Source organism: Pristiophorus japonicus, chromosome 6 (assembly GCF_044704955.1).
Source record: "Pristiophorus japonicus isolate sPriJap1 chromosome 6, sPriJap1.hap1, whole genome shotgun sequence".
Classification (NCBI taxonomy): domain Eukaryota; kingdom Metazoa; phylum Chordata; class Chondrichthyes; family Pristiophoridae; genus Pristiophorus; species Pristiophorus japonicus.
The window spans coordinates 78302450-78326547 of NC_091982.1; the positions used below are offsets into that span (position 1 = coordinate 78302450).

The 24098-nt window shown below is 45.4% G+C and overlaps 1 protein-coding gene across 11 annotated transcripts in view; it reads left to right on the top strand.

The window, feature by feature from the left end:
• The window catches only part of LOC139265703 (ecto-NOX disulfide-thiol exchanger 2-like), a 460596-nt gene that overhangs the window by 260778 nt on the left and 175720 nt on the right, over positions 1 to 24098 (top strand). For all 11 annotated transcript variants that reach the window (XR_011593606.1, XM_070882954.1, XM_070882953.1 and 8 more), the window contains one exon: positions 17160 to 17303. Coding sequence is in view for 10 of the 11 variants with exons in the window: in XM_070882954.1 (XP_070739055.1) it covers positions 17160 to 17303 (144 nt within the window). In the remaining variant the exon portion in view is untranslated. The remainder of the gene's footprint in view (positions 1 to 17159; positions 17304 to 24098) is intronic.

Below are 24098 nucleotides of genomic sequence, written 5' to 3' on the forward strand. Positions count from 1 at the left end.
TTGGGGTGGTCACCATTGCACAGCAACCTTCTGCAAGTTGGTTCCAGCGTTGTTTCTTTTCTTTTGGTGCAACTTTTATGTGACCTCTGCTGATGTCCAGCTCGTGCCATCTGGCCTCAATTACAGAAACTAGTGCCTCCACTTCATCCTGCAAGAAATTCTTGGTCCTTGAGCCGCGTTGCATATTGTATTGAAGCTCCAATTTTTCAAATGAGAATTAAAGTTCTCACACAAGTGGCTCTTTAAAAATGGCTGAATGTGCACCCATAGCAGCCACGTCAAAAAGTCAATTTGCATGCATAGAAGAGGCAGCATCATTTTTTCGGCGCAGACATTAGGCTTCACCCTCCGAAGCTAAAGGACAGGCTGCACGGCGCCAATTTCAAAAAATAGAACTGGGAAACTTGCTAGTCATTTTTTTGGAATAGTCGGAGCCACAAAAAACGGGCATAACTCTGGCAATACGCCAAAAAGCGGCATTGGGGAAAATCGAGCCCATTATATTTGTGAATGAGCAGCCTATTGTGGCAGGACTGATCCTTACAGTTTCCCGTCATTAATCCCCTTCTGACACACACACTCTGTTTCTGTGAAGTGTTCGTTGTAGCCCTGGCAGAGAAATGGCAAAATTAATAGTTTGCTTTTCGGTCAATCTGGAATTTGTTTTGCCATTAGTAGGAATGCCTTCAAGAGAGCAAGGGAGAAAATTGACGAGGGGAAATAGAGTCTCATGCTCTATCACAACAGTTATAGAGTTATGTCACAATGTAGTGATTTTAAATTCCTTTTCCGGAAGCAGAGGAAGATAGAATATGACATGAATTAATATTTAGTCATTTCCAGAATCCCAATGATTGACAAACAACTGAAGTCTTATTTATCTTAACTTTCCTTATGCAGGCGAGATACTTCTGGAAAAAAATTAAATTTAAACTAAAGCACAGATCTGTTAAGCTTGGCTTAATCCCATTATTACACACTAAGGAAATTATTTAATCAAATTTCAAATTAAAGACACAAAAAAAAGTGTGTGTTATCTGGATTATCTTTTTCATCAATTTCTGTAACATTAATAATTAATTCAGATTCCCCAAAACTGCTGATTCGCATACGAAACCAATTAGAAATGATTCACATTGCTTCAAGGAGTAAAATAAAGCCTTCAGAGCTGTTTTATTTGTGGGTTTGGAATTTAGTGATTTTAGAATGTGAAAAATTATTGTAGTATACACTGGAATTCAAGACAAAAAAAACATACAGACCTATAATTAAGTGGGGAGATCATACATAACCCCCAGGTTATAAGTCAGGACTGGCAGGTCAATTTGCCATTTAACACTTATCTTCTAGCAATAACAAATTTAGTATCATTTGACAAGTTGCCGTTAATGACGGGGAGCTCGATTGAAGTGCAAAACTGCTATCGACCCGCCGTACCTCACTTGCAACCTAGTCGTGCAATGCCCATTATAATTTAATTATAACCCTTCGTTACTTTATTGTGAATCCCAATGTAAAGTATACAATAGTAGTATTTTTTGTCTATTACAGTTAAACATTAAATCCATAAATGACAATAAAACAGTACAATAAAATAGCTGTGAGCAGTTAAGTAGAGCTTTAGTTGTTGCTGCTGATGTGAATCTTTGCGAATTGTTTCATATGTTGATCAGCAGTTTAAGGGAGCTGAATGAATTGTTATTGATGTTACAGTCAACATCACAGAAACTGATGAAATAATTCATCCAGATAATACTCAACAGCAACAACAACAACTTGTATTTATATAGCGCATTTAACGTCGTGAAATGTTTCAAGGTGCTTCACAGTTCTATTATAAATTTGACACCGAGCCGCACAAGTAGAAATTAGCGCAGGTGGCCAAAAGCTTGGTCAAAGAGATATGTTTTATGGAGCGTCTTGAATGAAGAAAGAGAGGTAGAGAGGCGGAGCGGTTTAGTCAAGGAATTCCAGAGCTTGCAGCCTAGGTAACAGAAGGCATGGCCACGATGGTTGAGCGATTATGGATGCTCAAAGGCAGAATTAGAGGAGCACAGACATCTCTGGGTGTTGTGGAGCTGGAGGAGATTACAGAGATAGGGAGGGGCAAGGCCATGGAGGGATTTGTAAACAAGGATGAGAATTTTGAACTCGAGGCGTTGCTTAATCGGAAGCCAATGTAGATCAGCGAACACGGGTGATGGGTGAGCGGGAGTTAGGTCACAGGCAACTGAGTTTTGGATTACTTCTAGGTTACATAGGGTAGAATATGGGAGGCCAGCCAGGAGTGCTTTGGAATAGTCAAATCTAGAAGCGACAAAGGCATGGATGAGGGCTTCAGCAGCGGATGAACTGAGGCAATGACTGAGACTGACAATGTTAGGGAGGTGGCTAAAGAGAAAAAAGATAGATTATGAAAGTAAACTAGCACGGAATATAAAAATAGATAGTAAGAGTTTCTACAGGTATATAAAAACGAAAAGAGTGGTTAAAGTAAATGTTGGTTCCCTAGAGGATGAGACTGGGGAATTAATAATGGCGAACAAGGAAATGGCAGAGACGTTGAACAAATATTTTGTATCGGTCTTTACGGTAGAAGACACTAAAAACATCCCAATCGTGGATAATCAAGGGGCTATCGGGAGAGAGGAACTTGATACAATCAATATCACTAAAGAAGTAGTACTCGGTAAAATAATGGAACTAAAGGGAGACAAGTCCCCTGGACCTGATGGCTTACATCCTAGAGTCTTAAAAGAAGTGACTGTAGAGACAGTGGATGCATTGGTTGTGATCTACCAAAATTCCCTGGATCCTGGGTCGGTCCCAGTGGATTGGAAAATTGCAAATTAACGCCCCTATTTAAAAAAGGAGGCAGACAAAAATCAGAAAACTATAGACCAATTAGCCTAACATCTGTCGTTGGGAAAATGCTGGAGTCCATTATTAAGGAAGCAGTAGCGGGACATTTGGAAAAGCATAATTCAATTAAGCAGAATCGGCATGGTTTTATGAAAGGGAAATCATGTTTGACAAATTTGCTGGAGTTCTTTGAGGAAGTAATGAGCAAGATAGATAAGGGGGAACTAATGGATGTGATGTATTTGGATTTCCAGAAGGCATTTGATAAGAGGTTACAGCACAAGATAAAAGTTCACTAGGTGGGGGGTAATATATTAGCACGGATAGAGGATTGGCTAACTAACAGAAAACAGAGTAGGGATAAATGGGTCATTTTCCGGTTGGCAAACAGTAACTAGTGGGGTGCCACAGGGATCGGTGTTGGGGCCTCAACTATTTACAATCTATATTAATGACTTGGGTGAAGGGACCGAGTGTAATGTAGCCAAGTTTGCTGATACACGGATGGGTGGGTGGGAAAGGGAATTGTGAGGAGGACACAACAATCTGCAAAGGGGTATAGACAGGCTAAGTGAGTGGGCAAAAATTTGGCAGATGGAGTTTAATGTGGGAAAATGTAAGGTTATCCACTTTGGCAGAAAAAATAGAAAAGCAAATTATAATTTAAATGGAGAAAAATTGCAAAGTGCTGCAGTGCAGAGGGACCTGGGGGTCTTTGTGCATGAAACACAAAAGTGAGTGTGCAGGTACAGCAAGTAATCAGGAAAGCAAATAGAATGTTGGCCTTTATTGCAAAGGGGATGGAGTATAAAAGCAGGGAAGTCCTGCTACAACTGTACAAGGTATTGATGAGGCCAAACCAGGAGTACTGCGTACAGTTTTGGTCTCTGTATTTATGGAAGGAAACACTTGCATTGCAGGCTGTTCAGAGAAGGGTTCACCAGGTTGATTCCGGAGATGAGGAGATTGACTTATGAAGATAGGTTGGGCCTTTTCTCATTGGAGTTCAGAAGAGTGAAAGGTGATCTTATCGAAACATGTAAGATAATGAGGGGGCTAGACAAAGTGGATACAGAGAGGATATTTCCACTCATGGGGGAAACTAAAACTAGGAGACATAGGGCTAGACTTTCCATAAGTTTTGCATCGTCACCGTCCATTTTAACGCTGAGATGAGGTATAACGCCCAGATATCGCCCATTTAGGAAAAAAATGGAAACTTACGCCCATTTATCGCTCACTTATCGCCCAGCGTTACTTTTGGCATTTAGTTAACGCCCGCCCGTTTTTTTCTGCCGTAAACGTCAGATAAATGGAAACTAATGCCCATAATATCGCTGAGCGTTACTTTCGGCATCTCATCCATATATCGGCAAAAATATCGCTCGCCGAAACAAACGCTGAGAAAAAGTTGCTCTCACCTGAACTTAACCCAGCGGTATGGACGCCATGTTGTAAATCGGAGGACTTTTCATATAAAAGGCTTCTTCAACTTCTGGGGAGTTTTGATGTAATCTGGAGTTATTTTAAGGTGATTTGAACATCTGAATAAACATCTTATCATACTGTGGACGATTTGAATTTATTTTATTTGTTTTAGTAGGTAAATTTATTGTTTGTGAACAATATGTATGATACTGAGTGCAGGCTCCATGACAATAACTTTCTCAACCTGTCTTGATGACTATGCACATGCTGCAGACTAGAGATGGCAGAAGGTTTATTGAAGAGCATTATGTGCCCAATCAGAGGTGGCAGACTGAGGAGAAGCAGGACGAGAACTTGCACCCGACGCACTTACAGGGAAAAGCGGTCTTATCTGAGAAAATGTGCAACAATGTTACGCTAAATAAAATAAATTTAATGTGTATAAAATCATTGATAACTGTACACGCCACACCATCCCACCCCACAACAAATTTAGAACATTTATATCATCTATTACATTTTTTACTTTTCCAGCAAGATTTCAAGCACAGAGAGCACAAATGCAAAAAAACAAGGTACCCCCCTCCCCCTCCCCCTTCCCCCTTCCCCCAAACCTCAACATTTATTCAATAGTAACAACATCAATACTCTCTCAACTACAACGCTTGCGGCCATGCACCTCACTTTCCTTTCCCCCCCGCTTCTCCCCACCTCTATCCCTCCCCCTCCCGACTCCAAGCCGCCTTGCCGCAGTGTTCCAATCTGCTGGGACCTGCCCAAAATCCAGGGAATTTTTGCAAGTTACAACGAATGCATCCACTATCCCTGCCGCTGCTTCTCTTAAGACCCTGGGATGCAAGCCATCAGGTCCAGGGGATTTATCTGCCTTTAGTCCCATTGGCCATGATTAGCATCAATTTTTTTGGAGTGAGTTGTTTTTTCTGGCATAAGTTAGAAAATGCTATTTTCCCCAAAACATTTGCTCCAGAGTAAGTCAGTTAGGTACGATTTTTTTTAAGTCAGTTTTTTTTTTCAACAGGGGGCGTTCCCAGACACTTGCGCCAATTTTGACCATTTATGTCACTTTGGCCAGCAAAAACGTACTCCAAATCCACTTAGGTCAGAGTATGTAGCCAGCTCTGAAAAACCTTGCGAGCAGTTAAGAAAAAGCAGCGCACATTCAGCAGACATTAGGGGAGGGAAGGGAACTGGAGAGGACCTCAACAATCAAGCAGCAAACATTAAGGAAACGCTCAAACCAATAAAATACAATAAAAAAAGAAGTAAATCCTACCTTATCTTTAAAGTCTGTCCGGGAAAGGCAGCGGACTGGCCTCTGTGTGAGGCCATTCAGTCTGGGATAGGGGAGAGAAGACGCACCGAAGAAGTTGTAGCTGCTGGATCTCTGTGTTTAATCGCTGGGGGTGGGTGGGGGGGTGGGGTGAGTGCCCACCGAGCTACCCGAGAAGCTGCTGTTGTTGATGCTCTTTAAAAATGGCAGAGTGCCAAGTTTTCTTTCTCTCTCTCTCGACTGCGCATGCGCGAAGGTGCCGGCAGTGTTTTCGGCGTGGGCGTTTGGCTCCGCCCCCCCACTTCACCATCGACGCCATGCCAGGACTCCGAGAACTGTACGCAGTGGCTAGGATGGGGCAAGTTTTTGCCGGCGCTGTTTCCAGCGCGCAAGTCGGCGCGCTTGAGGTCAGTGCGCTGACACAACTGCTTGGGGAAAATCTAGCCCATTATCTTACTGAGCACCACCTCCTTGGTGATTGTAATTGTGTTAAATTCCTCCCCCCCGATAGCCCCTTGGCTATCCACTGTTGGGATATTGTTTGTGTCCGTTACTGTAAAGACTGATACAAAATATTTGTTCAGAGTTTCTGCCATCTCCATGTTTCCCATTACTAATTCCCTGGTCTCGTCCTCTAAGGGACCAACATTTACTTTAGCCACTCTTTTCCTTTTTATATACCTATAGAAACTCTTGCTATCTATTTTTATATTTCATGCTTTAGGGGGAGATGCCACTGCTTCCTGTCGATGAATTTAAAATGAATAAATGGGGACATGATTCCATCGCTGTATCTATGAAATATGGGACCTTTTTTCTTTGTCAATTTCTTCTCTTTCCCCTCAACTTCTAAAAGCAATTATTCCTGGCTAGTAGGGAGGATCAATTATAAAAAAAACATATCCTATCATAGGTTGTATCATGTTTTTGTACATTACACAATTGGGGAGTACTTATTAAGCAGATTTTAACATAATGACAAAAACTTGTAAAGTCAGTGTCACTATATTAGAATTTTAGTGAACTTTTAGGAGCGATGATGTTGCCACTAGGTCACTACTTGTGTAAATATCGAAATTTGGACTCAAACAGCTGTCCAGGTCACACAAGACTGGAAACCTGCTTCCTGGTCTTTGTCACTACTGCTCTCTGCCTTGATTCTAGAGGATGCATGGACGGTAGGTCAAATTGAGAAACCCCCAAGACTTTTCTTTCCTTGCCTCTGTGGAAGTACCTGCTTGACCTCTACTGAGTTTCCCACAATGGCACAACAGATTACAAACTCATTGTGCAACAATTGTGCTTGCAATGTACAATTCTATGAATATATTTCCATGAGTGTTTTGAAAGGTAGAGTGGCATATTGTGTTAATTCTCCAAATGTGTTAAAACAGTGGAGTGGTAGGGCACATGTATACACCGTGGACCACTTCCATATCTCAGGAGCCTCCTATCAACAAGAGCAGGCATCGTCGACGAGATCCAACACTGCCTCCAGTGTGCCAGTGCAGCCTTTGGCCGCCTGAGGAAAAGAGTGTTTGAAGACCAGGCCCTCAAAACTGCTACCAAGCTCATAGTCTACAGGGCTGTAGTTATACCTGCTCTCCTGTATGGCTCAGAGACATGGACCATGTACAGTAGACACCTCAAGTTGCTGGAGAAATATCAGCAACGATGTCTCCAAGATCCTACAAATCCCCTGGGAGGACAGGCGCACCAACATCAGCGTCCTCATTCAGGCTAACATCCCCAGCATTGAAGCACTGACCACACTCGGATCAGTTCCACTGGGCATGCCAGACACGAGACTCCCAAACGAACCAAAGGTGGGCAGTGGAAACGTTACAAGGACACCCTCAATGTCTCCCTGATAAAGTGCAAGATCCCCACTGACACCTGGGAGTCCCTGGCCCAAGACCGCCCTTGGAGGAAGTGCATCCGAGAGGGTGCTGAGCACCTCGCGTCTCAACGCCGAGAGCACGTAGAAATCAAGTGCAGGCAGTGGAAAGAGCGTGCGGCAAACCAGTCCCACCCACCCCTTCCCTCAACGACTATCTGTCCCACCTGTGACAGAGTCTGTGGCTCTCGTATTGGACTGTTCAGCCATCAAAGAACTCACTTCAGGAGTGGAAGCAAGTCTTCCTCGATTCCGAGGGACTGCCTATGATGATGATGATATTCATCCATTATTTGTCAAATACTAACTCTGGATTTCAGCCATTGCATTGGTGGTTTCACCAGTTAGGATTTCCTAACTGAGACAGAAAATTTAACAGTGGATATTTGTTTTTCCCCAGTGGCTGGCTCAAAGTGAAGCATTGGCAGGCACCTAAGAGGAAGTTAGTTGGCTGCTTATCCTTGTTGGGGAATGCTTTAGGGAAACCAAAAAGGAGTTCAGTAAAATTATTTTAAAATGCAAGAACTTATGGGACAATTTTACCTTTACATTTTGGAACTTCAGCTTTTACTGAAACAGTTCACTGGGACCAACGGTAGCAATATAAATTGGCAATACAAACCAAGCACTTAGTCCCTTCCCCTCCTCTTTCAGCATTCCGAAGGGACCATTCCCTCCACAGCACCCTGGTTCACTCTTCCATCACCCCCAAACATCCACTCCCCTTCCCACACCAACTTCCCCTGCAAGTGCAGGAGTGGCAACACCTTACCTTCTACCTCCCTTCCCACTGTCCTGGGCCCTAAACACTCCTTCCAGGTGAAAGTGATTTTCTTGTACTCCTTTTAATTTAACATACTATATTCGCTGCTCACAATGCAATCTCCTCTATATTAAGAGACCAAACGCAGATTAGGTGATCACTTTGCTGAACAGCTCCGTTCAGTCTACAGGTGTGACCCTGAGCTGGTTGCCTGTCATTTTAATTATCCGCCCACTCCCACTCTGACCTGTCTGTCCTTGGCCTCCTACATTGTTCTAATGAAGCTCAAGGATCAGCACCTTGGGCTGGATTTTTGGTTTTGCTTTTTTCGGGGCGTAAACGGAGGCGGGGCCTTTTGGCTAAGATCATGCGTAACTGACCTGACAGGGGAGTAGCCACCATGACCTCCGGGTGGTTCTCCCTGGATCAGGAAGGTATATGCTTGCTTTTTTGGAAACAGGAGGTGGGTGGGGGGTGGCTTGACCCATCCACCTCCACGGAGGTGTGTGGGGGACCTGACCCATCCACCTCCATGGCACGAACCTGGTATTGCAGTACTTCCAGGAACGGTGCAGTGGCTCTAGGCCTTTTGGCTAAGAGCATTGGCGCAGAGTGATCCTTGGCGTGTGCAAGGTGACCTCTGGCGTTTGTGATTTGACAAAGAATTGGAACGATTGGCTACGAATTCAAAAAAAAAAACGGAGGCGGGGCGGGAACGTTACCTGCCGGGAAAAGTCTGCGCTGTGGGGAGAATCTTTTGCCATCTGGGCTCTGCACCAGGGGCGCAGTGCGAAGGGAAGTGTTGTACTACTTTTGCAGTGCAAAAATGGGAACCTCGGCAACTAAAGTGTGGGGCCGGGAGCGCACCGAGAGAGGCGGCGGGGGGGTACCAAAAAAACCATCCCAAAAATACCATCCCAAAAACATTGCCCACACCACCACAACACAAATCGCAAAAAAAAATTAAAGATTAGACACTCGCACTTACCTTTTCTGCACTTTACCTACGTGACTGCTGCTGGCATGGCTGGATCGCTTTGGTTTACAAGTGTAATGTACTGCAAATAGGGAGAGAAAATAGGCACTTGCGTATTCCTTGAATGACAGTGAACCAGCTTAAGATGCAGTTGAAAAGATTAGGGCGACAAATTCGGTTGCTGAGCGCCCAAGAGGGACGCTAACAGGTCGCTAAACTTTTACCGACTGAGCGGCGTGCTGGCAGCGTCTCCCGCGACCTTCAATGCAGGCCTACCGATGACACCAAAGTTAGCGCTGTGCACTCTAGCACCACCAACTTGGTGATGTCTGAATGTGCAACATCCCCGTAGTGCCGCAGTCACGAACTTGACTGCTTTCTCCTGCTATAGCGCCTGACGCTTCTTCCGGCAGGGAAAGCACGCATCACTGAGAAGCTGCAGGGGCGATATGTCCGAGGGGGAGCAGGTAGGCAGTTAAAATGATTTATTTCTTCATTAATGCATCTCTCCTAGATGCTGGTCACTGTTGGCATTTCTTTAACTTTTCAAGTGGTCCAGCTGACCTCCCTTTAGGCGTTAGGATGCCAGTTTCCTAGCGGCAGAACTTCAACAGCACTCCTGCGATAGCGCCCTAGGAATCGGGGTTTGTCCAATGAGGATTCCCTTAGCGCCCCACTTCCCTCTTGGGGCGCTAAAAATGATTAACCCGGTTGGAGGCGGTAAACATCGCCCGGCGCTAAAGTTAGCGACCAGGTCACCACCTCAAACTGGGCTACACTGAACTTTTAGCCCTCGGAGTCAGACTCAAAGCTCAATATGTCCAATCAATGCAGAGCAGCAATCAACAAAGCCTATAGAATTTTGTAACTATGGGCCCAAGTTTCCACAAGAAAAAAAACGGGCGCCCCTCCGAGCTAGGCGCCCGTTTTTCGCGCCTAAAACGGCGCCTAAAAAAAAAAATCGCGATTCTGGAGCGTTCTGCAGCTCCTTGTTTGCCTGGCGCGGCGTGCAGGAGGGCAGAGCCTACACTCGCGCCGATTTTGTAAGTGGGAGGGGGCGGGTACTATTTAAATTATTTTTTTTCCTGCCGGCAACGCTGCACGTGCGCGTTGGAGCGTTCGCGCATGCTCAGTGTGAAAAAAACATTGGCACTCGGCCATTTTTGTAGTTCTTTGTAGCTGTTTAGTTTTTAAAAATTTTTTAATAAAAGTACATTGCCATCAGCACAGAGGCTTCTTGTAGCAGTGAGAAGGCTGCAGGAAGCCTCAAAGTTGAGGCAGCCGTTTCCCGACGACCTCCGCCTTTTGCCGTCGGGAAATGGCTCCTCAATTTCTGAGGCTTCCTGCAGCCTTCTCTCTTTCCCGCCAGCCGTCTGGAACGGCTCCATTCCCCCCCCCCCCCCGCGTTCGGTCGGCTCCCTCCCCCCCCCCCCCCCCGCGTTCGGTCGGCTCCCCCCCCCCCCCGCGTTCGGTAGGCTCCCTCCCGCCCGCGTTCGGTCGGCTCGCGTTCGTCGGCTCCCTCCCACCCCCACATTCGTCGGCTCCCTTCCCTCTTCCCCCCTCCCCCCCCCCCCCCCCCCCCCCGCGTTCGGTAGGCTTCCCTCCCTCCTCCCCCCTCCTGCCCGCGTTCGGTCGGCTCCCTCGTTTTGTGAGGCTTGCTGCACCATTCTTCCTGGCTGAAGCACTTTCACACAGGTAGGAAGATGGTTTATTTAATCTTTTCCTTGCTTATAAATGTTTATTCAGGTTGGATTTATTTGTATAATATTTGTATAAGTATAAATAAGGATTTATTGTAGAATTTAATGAGTTCCCTTCCCCCCCCCACCTCGTTCTGGACGCCTGATTTGTAACCTGCGCCTGATTTTTTAATGTGTAGAACAGGTTTTTTCAGTTCTACAAAAATCTTCACTTGCTCCATTCTACTTTAGTTTGGAGTACATTTTCACTGTGGAAACTTTCAAATCAGGCATCAGTAGCCGGACACGCCCCCTTTTGAAGAAAAAATTCTGTTCCAAAGTAGAACTGTTCTACCTGACTAGAACTGCAGAAAAAAAAATGTGGAGAATTGCGAATTCTAAGATAGTCCGTTCTCCACCAGTTGCTCCTAAAAATCAGGCGCAAATCGTGTGGAAACTTGCGTCCTATATGCCTAAAATAGTACAATATAAGTCAGGAAGCTGTGATCAAACTGTTCAGTGTTTTGGTCAGGCCGTACCTCAGTACTATGTCCAGTTCTGATTGCCAAGAAAGGAGGCTGGAGCGGCTGCCAGTCCGTGAGTGTGCGCGCAGTTGCTGAGGGAGCTACTCACAGGCTGCCAGCCGCGCACACGCTCACACTCCCCTCACTCACCTCACTCGGTTTGTGACCTCCCGTGGTTCGGAAAATTCGCTGTTTCCGCACCAGTCAGGTCCTGAGGGTGCTGGACCACAGAGGTCTAACCTGTACTTCAATGCAAGGAGTATGGGGAAGAAGGCAGATGAGATGACAGCACAGATAGATACTTGGGAGTATGATATAGCTATTAATGAGACATGGCTGAAAGAAGGGTCGGTATTGCAGCTCAACATTCCTGGTTACAAGGTTTTCGGATGGAGGGGGGAGGGGGGATCGTAGTATTGATTAGAGAAACAATTACAGCTGTGAGGAGGGATGATATGTTGGAAGGATCATCAAATGAGGATATATGGGTTGAATTGAAGAACAAAAAAGGGGTGATCACACTGCTGAGTGTGTACTATAGACCCCCAAATAGTCGTTGGGAGATAAAAGCGCAAATAAATTAATCTTATTGTATTGCCAGATTCTTGCATAAACATGATGAAAAGATGTTAAAAGGCCCCAACACATAGAACATTATGCCTTTACAAAAATATTTCGGTGAATTTATTTCAATGTGCCACTGGGAAATGTGACCCTTCCCCACTTCCCCACTAATGAGTTCCCACTTTTGCAGTCTTGGGCAGGAAGTGATCAGAAGGCCAATGATCTCCAGCAGAGAAGGAGGAAAAAATAGTTGGTTGCTTCACCCTGGGTAATGTTTTATGAATCTGCTAGCAAATGGATCATGAGCTGCATTGACAAAGTCCTGATAACTAGTCAGGGAGTGATGTGATATTTGGAAAACTAAATAAAAAATCTGCTATTTTCTCATCTATATGAAGTAAAGTGGCAAGAAGTTTAAATATAAAAAAAAAATCCTCTACACTGATATTCCTTTTTAATACCACCTTATCCAAACTTTGTATTTTCTGGTGGCTTTTTTTTATAAACCATGCAGCAAGTTGTTCCACCTTGCTATTTGGGACAGTGGGGTTGAAATTTCAACAGACAGATTGGAGGCGGAGCAGAACCCATGGCCGCCCAAATTGAAGGGCACCGACCCTGCTTCAAATTGCAGCGATGGCGTTATTAGCATATTCGGGGTGGCAGCTGGCACCTGTAATGACAAATTAGAGAAGCCCTCCCTGATCCACTTTTCCGAAGACGGAATGGTAGCTAGCTGCTCCACTCGGTCATCCCTGAGACCCTTCTCGGGGCTAAGCGAAACAAGCATGGAAAGATTTTTGGCTTAAATGGAAGTCATTTCTCCAGCAGAATCCCCTCCAAGATAAATTACCTTATTTCTGGCAAGATCTGGAGTCTTTCCTGATGTCCCAGCAAGGTTCGCACCAGCTCTCAACTGAAATGAGTTACACTGAGGCCTAAGGGCAGAATTCCCGTGGTGCCTAGGACCTCTCCAGTCGTGATCCCTGGCATTGGTCATTGGTTGGGGGGGGAGGTGGGGTGATGGCGGCTGCAGGTGGTGAGCGGGTGGAAGATCTGCACACTGCCTCGCCTATTCGAAAATTTCAAAATCTAGGCACAAACTAGTTCTGCCCCATTTTCTGGTGTTTTGTGCCAAAACTTGGAATTTTGGCTCCGGTGTATTTGTTAAAATGTTCCTGGAAGAGAATACTCTGGTTGAGAGGGACCTGTGCTCAGTCAGTGTTACGAACACATTTTCCAGAACAAATCAGTTTAGCCATAAGTTTTTAGTTGGATTCCATGCGCAACATGAAAAGTGAATGAAACCTGTGAATTCCGATTTGAAGTTGCCGAAAGCTGTTTATGTTCATACAGTTGCAATGACATAAGAGAGGGTAAATTATATCTCCAAAGATTAAAATTAAATTGGATCTCAGTGCTGGTATAATGAAGTAGCTTTATTAATTGAACTCTGATGATGTTTGGAAATAATATCGTAAAAATAGTTTGTTTTCTTTTAATGCCGACAGGCACTTTAGTCATTACTGGAGAAAAGTTATTTTCAACAGCATTTCGTTTGAATTAAAAGGGAAAGTGTCAGGAGATATGCTGCTTTTACCTTCCTATGAAACTTATGACCTAATAGAGCATACAGTCTATTTCACTACAGCCAAGTGTTATTTTAAAAAAAACCTTCAGACAAAATCTAGAGTCTATTAAACTACTTGGGCATAATGGCCTGTTTCTGTGCTGTAAATTCCAATGTAATTATATGTAAAAATGTGCATCAAAGGGAAATCACTTTAGAGATTGGACTGGAATCCATATCACCAAAGTTGCATGTATTTAAAAAAAATATATATTCTCAATGAAATTTGGAAATTGGTTAAATTGCTATTGAAATACTCTACTTTTTTTTAAAGTATATTGTAAAATAGTTTCCAAATGACCCTAGTCTGTGCCTTCTGTCAATAACATTCCATGCACAGTGCATGCAGAAAGCCGACTAATGTAGTAAGGAAGGAGATGGCATTCAGCTAAGATGCCTTGCCTCGTTCTCCACAGTAATGCAAATACAATTAAATGCTGAGTGCTAAATGAACATTTTGCAATGGAGCTGTGTTTTTTAATAGACATTTGAGGAAGACTTTATCTTTGAATACTCCATTAAGAATTTTAAGAGGGTTTGTTTGCATTACATGTAGTTGAGTACTTCCTAAAAGTCTACTTAATTTCAGAATTGAACTGTCGGACCCACATTTGACCAGTAGAGATTTCTGGCACACTCACCAGAGGTGTGCAGCTTTTGTACGCCGATTAGGGCGGCAAAAATTTTCAAGCCGAGTTTGGCCGCTCCCAAGTCTCTCCGCGATGGTGGCGTAGCGTGGCCACTGGATTCGGGGATGGAACCAGGTCCCAGCGCTGAAAACAGTAGCAGTAGCTCCTTGCCCCCAGAATCTCTGCGTGCGCTCTGCGGGCTGTGTGGGAGGGGCCCAAAGCGCGCTGTCCCTATCCCTGGCCGAATGAGCTCCCTCATCGGCGGCCCGCTGAAGGTAGGACTTCTATTTTTTATTTATTTATTTGTTGATTGATTATGTGATCAATTTTTCATTTTGCTTTCTGGGTTGCACGAGATCTCTTGAGACCCCAGTTTAAGTTCACTAAAGACATTCTGAGCTTTCTCTGAGTTTCAACTGCACATGCATGCAAGTTGAGTTGCAGTCAGTAGGAGGTTGAGAGTATATCACTGGGAGCAGATCTACACAGTGAGAAAGAACTGTTGATAGCTAAATCCTCAAGGACTTCTCCAGGTGATTACTCCTCACCAATAATGCAGGGCTCGGAGTGTTGGCTGGCTGGCAGCGGAGCGGCGCGGCATCCCCTGGGATTGAGGCTGTTCGGAGCTGGCGGAGCAGCGAGTGAAAGCTGCACACGTAGCTCACTGACCTCTGGGTCCCGACTCGCCGACCTCGGGGGGCCTTGCTGATTTGCCGACCTTTTTATTTGTTATTGATTGCTTATTACTTTGGTCTTGGTGCTTTAGGTGCAGGGTTCTTTTTTTTAAATTTGTTAATTCATTGCTTATTACTTTTTGTGCTTTGTTTAATGTTTTGTAAGTGTTGGTGCTTTAGTGCAGTGTTTCTTCTTTTTTTATTTGTTCATTAATTGTTTATTACATTTTGTGCTTTGTTTAGTGCTTGGTGCTTTAAATGTACTTACCTGCGCTGATTTCTTAATCCGAACTAGCTTAACTGGCCAAAACAGGCGTGGGTGGCTGGTAACGCCCCCTTTTGGAAAAAAACTAAATTAAAAAAAATCCTAACCAACTCACTTACACTGGCGCAAATTAAATGTGCAGAATTGCGATTTTTAAGATACTCAAAAAAAAAAACGGAGCAACCCCTGGCCAAATTTGGGCCCCTTGAAACTAAATAAAAAGCAGTCTCTAGTACAGTATTATAGTTGGATGTAAATTCTCTTTTACCTTCTCAGTGCCATTTGATTATTGCCCCTGAAAAACATTAACCGCACCAATGCGGATACTGCGTTGATAGAGTACGATACTGAGAAATTGAGTGAACATTTGAGGGATGAAGTTTGTGTTGTATTCATTCCACTTTATTCAATTTTCTTTGGTTTGAGGGACTATTTGCAAATACTGTTTTCTGAAAATATCGTTGTTTCTATTTGAATTATAGTCTTTGCTAATAATAACAAAATGCACATGCACTAATTTTTAGAAATCATTGCTGAAACATGAGCTGCCGTCAATGGGTAGTTTGATAATCTTCCTACTTGTTTTGTGCACATATCAACGGTCAGCTTATTGGAATCTCTTATTTTCTTTCTTGATAGCAGGGATAAAATAGCCTAATATTGAAGCTGCTTATTTTTAGCTATATGGGGATGATATTGATATTTGTAAACCTTTCTCATTCATAAGGTAAGTAGTTGAAGAGGAAAAAAACTTCCTACTCAGCATATGATTGTTTTAAAATTGAAGATCTAAATGAAAGCAAAATAAATATTGTGAGAGGCAACATGACATGTCTGTTTCCGACAAGAGAAAGGGAACAGAAGGCCTGCCTTAGACTGAGTCTGTGATGCAGCAGCATGAGGAAACCTGAAACCCTGAACGTGACTTACTTTTGTAAAAGAACGGTGTTCCAGGACACAAGATAAATATGAATGAGGAAGCTCATTGTAGTCATCCATCCAGAAATAAACCTACAGTCCCTGCCTCCCCATTGTCGAATCTAGCTGTCTCTTAGACAATTCAAAGGTTTTTTTACCTGCAGTGCCGTGATTGGAACATTATCTGTGTATGACTGCAACACAGTTGTCAATTATAGTAATTAAGTAAAACGATCACCTAGCTATAAAGTATGTACTTGATGTTTACTAACTAGTTCATTGTAGCAAGGCTACAATATCGTGGGATTTTAGTTCTATGGGTGCAAGAAATATGCACAGCCCTGTGTGGTATTAGTGTATCATGATGTATTTAGTTTCTTTTGAAGATTTGCTTGTGTTGTAAAATTTTTAGCATTTTAATTCTAATCCAATCAGTGTTTTACTATTTACGAAATTTGACTCATTAACAAGACATTTTCCAAGGGTGTTTTTTTTTTTACAGATGGACAATTAATAATTAAAATACCCCAAAAAACTGCTTCTGGTTCCTTTAAATTATTTGATTCTTAATATGCCAAATAAAGACATTGTCCATAAATATGGTTACCACAGACACTGAAGCTTTCTTGAATTCTAACATTACAGCTGAATTGAGAAAGTTATGAAGAATTTGCATGATGTGGATATTTCAGCAGGATTGTATGTATTTTCTGAATATATTGACAAAATAGCCATGGAGAAAAAAGTGGTGTCCTCCATTTAAAATTTCATGCATTCAATTTTCTTTTTTATGAAAAATACATAAGATCTCAATAATCTGTCTAAACAGGAAGACATAAAGAAGCTGAATCTGTTCAGTCTTTCCTTTTTGAACTCCATATCAAACTAAGTGGGACTAATTGGATAGCTCTTTCAAAGAGCTGACACAGGCACGATGGGCTTAATTGTGTCCTTCTGTGCTGTATGCTTCTATACGTATGTTGCCTGATGCACTAATACATAGATTGTCTCTCCTTGAACACAGACTAATGTGCTATCCTTATTCTCTGACTTTTACAGGGCTTAACCAGTTGCCCTTTGACCCTCCAAACAACAACGAACCACTGCAGTTTAATAATGCAGATGGCCCACTGATGACAGAATGTTCCATTGACCGTTGCAACGAACCAATCAAGAAAAGGAGACGGAATAATATAGCTGCAGGTAGGGACAGCGAGACTGGCAATTCTTGTTTTTTCTCAAATCCTACAGAAAATGTGCGGATCATCAAATTGTCTCAAGGTGTAATGTTGTTTTGCTTTAAATCTGTGGCAAAGGTTATGCAAGGGGAGAAAAAAAACTTGCATTTTATATGCCTTATCGTATCCTCAGAACTTGCGAACATGCTTCACAACGAATTGATTATTTTTGAACTGAAGTCACTTATCCAGGTGAGTGTAGTAGCCAATTTGCACACAACAAGGTCACATAAATAGAAAGTGAATGAATGGCCCTATGATCTGTTTTTGGTGGTAATTGAGGGGGTTTTTTTACTGGCCAGGACATCAAAAGAACTTCCACTCTTCTTCGAATAGTACCATTCACTTGAGCTGGTAAGCACAGCTTTGGTTTAACATGTCATCCAAAAGCAAATAATATGCTCAGAATGTCCAATTTTACCATTTCCTTAATCCCTTAAGGTAGGCCATTAGTCTTTTATAAAAAAAATATTAATATCAGAGGCCCACAACAACTGATTGCATAAATTGCTGCAATATGACAAAAAAAATGCATGAACTTTGGAGATGCCTGAAATTGATTACAGGTAGAACTAACCACCTACACCTCTAGTCTCGGCAGTGCATTACACTGAATGGCAATGCACAGGGTGGCCAGTTTAGTCTAATACTGAATATAGAGCACTTTCATTACCAAACAATCGGTTTATATAGTCAATTATTGTCAATCTGTCAATTAACTATGAGGATGTATATGACTTTAAAATTATTGCAATTTGTGTAATAAACCCCATCAGATCGTTGCAGGATAATGGTTAGTAATCCCACCAAAATTGAGAACTTGAATTCAGTTTTAAAATAAAATCTGGAAATAGAAAGCTGTAATCAGTAAAAGTGACCATGAAGCTGTCGCATTGTTGTAAAAACCCACTGTCCTTTTTGAGAAGGAAACCTGCCAGGTCTGGCCTAAATGTGACTCCAATATCACTCCAAAGTGGTTGACTCAATGGCCCTCTGAAGTGGCCCAGCAAGCTACTAATAGCGGTTCAAGAAGAAGCCCAACCCCACCTTTTCAGGGCAACTAGGGAGTTGCAATAAATGCCGGCCTTGCCATTGGCACCCACATCCCAAGAATAAATTGAAAAAGCGAAGGTAAATTGTTTCCACTCATGTTTAAAGTTATCATTAGTTCTGCATTATGTGCGCTGAGAATTTCCTTGGAGCTTCTGCCATAATTTCCAATATATGGAAAATAGCAAGAGGAAACCCACGTCAGATGCAGTACATTTGTGCACATTTATTCTGAATTTAATTAAAAAAAAAAAAAATCTTTAAAAGACGTTTTGGGCCCAAGTTTGCGCTCCCCCTCATCCCCGCTTAGAAGGTGCGCCGACTTTGTAGAAGAAAAATCGCGCCTAAAACTTACTGAGGAATTCTCCCTGCTCCTCAGGATGTCTTCGGCCTTGGCGTAGCGCACCACATCCAATGGGGGGGGCGGAGCCAGGTCCCGGCGCTGAAAACTGTGCTGGGACCTCGGCACATGCGCGCTAGAGTGTGCGCACATGTGCAGTAGCTCCTCGCCCCCACAATCTCTGCAGGCTGTATGGGAGGGCTCGAAGCACACCGCCCCTAGCCCTGGCCGAATAGGCTCCCTCATCGGCAGCCCACTGCCTTATCCAGCCACACGGTTGCAATAACGGTTAAGATCAGGGCTCAGGTGTTTAAGTGGGATGTGTTTATAGACTCAATCATGGCGTCTTTTGAAAAAAATCCAGACAGAAAGGCATGCCCGTAAGGGCCAGACTTCCGATGGTTAAAGAGGATGAGGTAAATGGCAGGAGTTTATGTAATCCACCCATTTTTCGAATGTCTTGTTCATCACTTAAGCTGTGGATAATTGAGCCCAAGAAAAGAAAAAGTATTGCCTTAAAGAAAGCGTGGGAACAAATAATAAGAAACGCAAGTTGGGGCTGATTTAGTCCGATTGTAACTATTATTAGGCCCAGTTGGCTTGATGTTGAGAAGGCGACGATTTTTTTTAATGTTGTTTTGGGTGAGTGCACATGCGGCAGTAAATAGGGTAGTTAAGGCACCCAGGCAGAGGCATGTTGTTAAGATTAGTTGATTGTCTTGTAAAAGCGGTGTAAACGAATTAATAGGAAGATGCCAGTGACAGCCATGGTGCTGGGGTGGAATAGGGCAGAGACTGGTGGGGGGCCTTCTATGGCCGCCTTACCTGTAAACCACCTGTGATCAGACCCCCGTACTCAGCCGACTCCTCCCACGATTGGACATACCTCCCCCACCCTTCCCGATGTCTGCTCCCCTCCCGATAGCGGATGGCAGCTGTGGCCGCAGGCCTACCTACCCGACAGCCAGAGGAGGTGCGTCGGAGACCAAAATCGGTCAAAGAACCCGGCATGGCCCTGCCTCCCCGTCCAACCGGTAGCTTCCCCCCACCCCCCAGATCTCCCAATCGACGGCAACCCCCCAGTCTTTCGAATTGCCAACCAAGGCTGATGCTTCCTTCCCAGTATTGGGGACCAAACCCAAGGGTCCAAGGCTGCAGTTTCCTCCCACCCACCAGCCGGACTGTCCATTTGTGCAACAGTACCCAGCTGCTAGTGCTAGACTTCTGTTTTTTTTAGTTGCTTATTTATTTATTTTTTGACTGATTGATTATGTGATCCTAAATTCTTGTTTGATTTACATTCAAGTTTACTCTTCATCTGCTTTCAAAAGGAGTTCTATAAAATCGTTTGGCTTTTGTAGGCACAGAAAAACCTTACCTACATTTAAGAAATCAGTGCAGTTAGCCAGAGATGGGAAGGGGTGGGGGGAGGGAGGTGAGTTGGAGGATTCTAAAGCACTAAGGACGTGCACAACATCACAACATTTTCAGCAGAACAGCTGCACAACATCATCAAAAATAAATTAAAGATAAATCAGCTACTGAAAATAGAGCAGTCCTACCTTGCTGACTGCAGAATGCACTAGCTAGCCCTCCCGCCAGGGCTAGGGGCGGCAGGCACGCATGACTGTTGGGGTGAGGGATTTTTACTTTTACAGTTGTCCCTAAATGTTGCGTGGTCCTCCTGGAGCATGATTCAGTTTTAATGCACAATATCTTTTATTGGATATTTTACAATGCTCTTCAATGACAACAACAACAACAGCAAATAAAGGCTGTGCCCATCCCTCACCCACATCTCGGGGAAAGTGCACTTCCTCATGGGGTCGGTGATGGTGGTATGGGGGGATTGGGGGCCTGGCTTGGGTCTCACCGGTGGCTGGTGCGTGGATTGAAGTGGGAGTGGCATTTGAGTATCCGGCCTTTGTGCCCTTATTGCAGAAGCTAGCTCCCTCATGGCATCTGCCATCGTTTGCACACCCTCTGAAATGCCCACCCTCACTTCCCGTCTCAGTGCTGAGATTTCACCCGGCAGTGTCGTTACCTCATTGCACCCCACTGACTGCCGCCACGAGTGATCTTGTGAGGGCATTGGTGGTCTCACCCAATGGCAGAACCTGATTTACTTCTGCTGAGGGCTGCATCTCAGAAGAGACTGGTCGGCTTCTTTCTCTCGCCGTGGATCTGCCTAGTGGCACCCCTCCAGTGTGAAGCGCAGGCTGGGACGGTGGGGGACTGGGTGTCCCAAGATGCAATTCACGACCGCCACTGGGACCCGCGACCTCGGAAGATGTGGAATCTTGGAATGTTGCCGAGGAGCTCATGGAAGTTTCTGGCAGTGTGATGCCCTGTACTATGGACTGATCCATATCGCAGTCAGCATTCTCCCGTGCACACATTTCCATGGACCCATCCTCCTCCCACCCGCCTTGGTCTGGAGCGCACGCATTTGGATCCTCTGGTGGATCTTCAGGATGTTGAGGAGTGTCGTCGTCTTCTGCAAAATACAACAAAACAGTCAAATGGTTAGCAGCACAGGAGGGGGCAGGATGGGTGGCATGAGTAGTCTAACGCATAGCAGGCCAATCAGCAGGTTGATTTGAAGGGCGACGATGCATTTTAATGACTCGCCCTCACCCTCGCGTGTGGGTCCAGCTTGTGCAGAGCTGATTCTTTTTCTGCCGGTGCGACTCAGCAAGGCAGCAACCCTCTGTTCCAGGGGTGACAGTTGGTGCAGATTTGACGGACCTCCCCCTGTTCCAAGTCTTTCCCTTTTGTTGTGGGCCAATTTCTTCTGCAAAGATGAAAATATTAATTTTCAGACATGGTGCACTTCTGATGGGTGGGACACATACAGATGGTCACATTTTCAATTGCAATTCAATTTAAAGATGAAGATATTACTTACACTCACTACTTGACCAATGTCCTGCCATTTCTTGCACTGGCTTCCAGATCTTGCGGTATTGACCCCTGCGGAATATTCTTCTGCAACTCGGTTCCATCTTCTTCTCATTTCCTTGGGTGAAACATTTGACGGACCACTCTTGCTGATATCCAGCTCCAGCCATTTCTCCTCAATGGCAGTCACTAGTTTCTCCACTTCCTCATGGAGGAAATTCTTTGTTCATCTTGCACGCTCTTGCGCCATTCGTGTATTGGACTCACACTCGGGTAATGTTCAAAAATCACACTTCTCACCTTTCTTCCACCTATCCAGCACTCCTTTCCACTCCCTCAGCCACACGCAAATTAATATTTAAACCTTACCTTTATATATGGTCCATTACCAATGATACTGAGGATGCTCTCCCTTTAATTGGCTGATTGGCAAGCTTCCTGTTGCACTGCGCATGCGCGCATGCTGAAACACCCATTGCGCCTGCCATTCAAGCAGACATGCGTCCCGTGTCGGCACTCCACAAGACGCTGGGCCTAAGCCCCGCCCCCCTGCAGCGCGGCCGAAGCTCCGCGCCCCCCGCCCCGCCCCGCAGGCTCTGCAGCCCCATGTCGATGGATCCGGATGATGAGGGAGCGGTCAAATTAACAGGTACATTTTTGGCGCTTTTTTTGCCCCCAAAAAGTTGGCATCCACCCCGAACTACGCCGCTCTAAGCAGCTGGGGAAATTTGGGCCCATAGTAACAAATGTCACAAGCAATTTTGATTTTCCATGGTTTCAAAGTAATTTACTAGCAAACCATTTTTTCCTTTAGGAATCACCCAAAATATCATTGTATATCTCAGGCAGAGTAATGATTTAAAAAAAATCTAAATCAATATCCTTTTCTGTTTCATATTGTTAAGAGTCAATTAAGGAAATAACTGCTTCTTGAAGTTTTACTGCAAATACTCCAAGAAGACATTGTAAAATATACAAAGCTTTAACCCTACAGTCACAGGTAATTTATTTTGTGTTTCTTGTCCCTGCCAACTTGCACAGATTGCTCGGGGTCAGAAATATGCAAGACTAATAGCAACATTCTCTTGGGATGTTTTGTGGCAACACTGAGGGCCCAAGTTCGGGCCGCGCCTAAATCGGCGCAGCCCGGACCTGGACGCCCGTTTTTCGAGCCACAAAGTGCGCCTAAAAAAAAAACTCACCTATTCTCCGACTCCGTGCAGGTCCTCTGGGGCCGGGCGCGGCGCAGCACGAGCTGTGGGGAGCGGAGCCAGGTCCCTGCGCTGAAAACAATGCCGGGATCTCTGCACATGCGCGCTACAGTGGGTGCGCATGTGCAGTAGCTCGAGGGGCCCGAAGCACGCAGCCACTAGCTCTGGCTGAATGGCCTCACTGGGGCTGCGTGGATAAGGCTCACCTCCCACCCGTCCCGACTTGACTCCCGCTTCCCCGACCCGCCCCCCCCCCCCTCCGCGACTCTCCTCCCTCCCCCCCCCCCATCCAACCTCCGCGACTCTTCTCTCCCACCTCCGCGACTCCCCCCCCGAGAACCGACGCCACCTACCTGTAAATCCAGCCCAAAGTCTTGGCCCGGCCGTTCAGCCTCCTTCTCTCCTTCTCTCCCTCCTCTCCTTCCCTCCCTCCCTCCTCTTCTCCTTCCCTCCCTCCCTCCTCTTCTCCTTCCCTCCCTCCCTCCTCTTCTCCTTCCCTCCCTCCCTTCTCCTTCCCTCCTTCTCCCCCCCCCCCTCATTCTCCCCCCCTCTCCTTCTCCCCCCCACCCCCCTTTCCTTCTCCCCCCCCTTTCCTTCTCCCCCCCCCTTTCCTTCTCCCCCCCCTTCTCCCCCCCTTTCCTTCTCCCCCCCTTTCCTTCTCCCCCCCCCTTTCCTTCTCCCCCCCCCTTTCCTTCTCCCCCCCCTTTCCTTCTCCCCCCCTCTCCTTCTCCCCCCCCCTCTCCTTCTCCCCCCCCTCTCCTTCTCCCCCCCCTCTCCTTCTCCCCCCCCCTCTCCTTCTCCCCCCCTCTCCTTCTCCCCCCCCTCTCCTTCTTCCCCCCCCTCTCCTTCTTCCCCCCCTCTCCTTCTTCCCCCCCTCTCCTTCTTCCCCCCCTCTCCTTCTTCCCCCCCCCCTCTCCTTCTCCCCCCCCCTCTCCTTCTCCCCCCCCTCTCCTTCTCTCCCCCCCCTCCTTCTCTCCCCCCCGCCCCCCTCCTTCTCCCCCCCTCTCCTTCTCCCCCTCCTTATCCTTCCTCCCCTCCTTATCCTTCCTCCTCCCCCCCTCCTCCCCCCCTCCTCCCCTCCTCCCCTCCTCCCCTCCTCCCCTCCTCCCCTTCTCCCTTCCTCCCCCTTCTCCCTTCCTCCTTCCTCCCCCTCTCCCTTCCTTCCTCCCCCCTCTCCCTTCCTTCCTCCCCCCTCTCCCTTCCTTCCTCCCCCCTTCTCCCTTCCTTCCTCCCCCTTCTCCCTTCCTCCCCTTCTCCC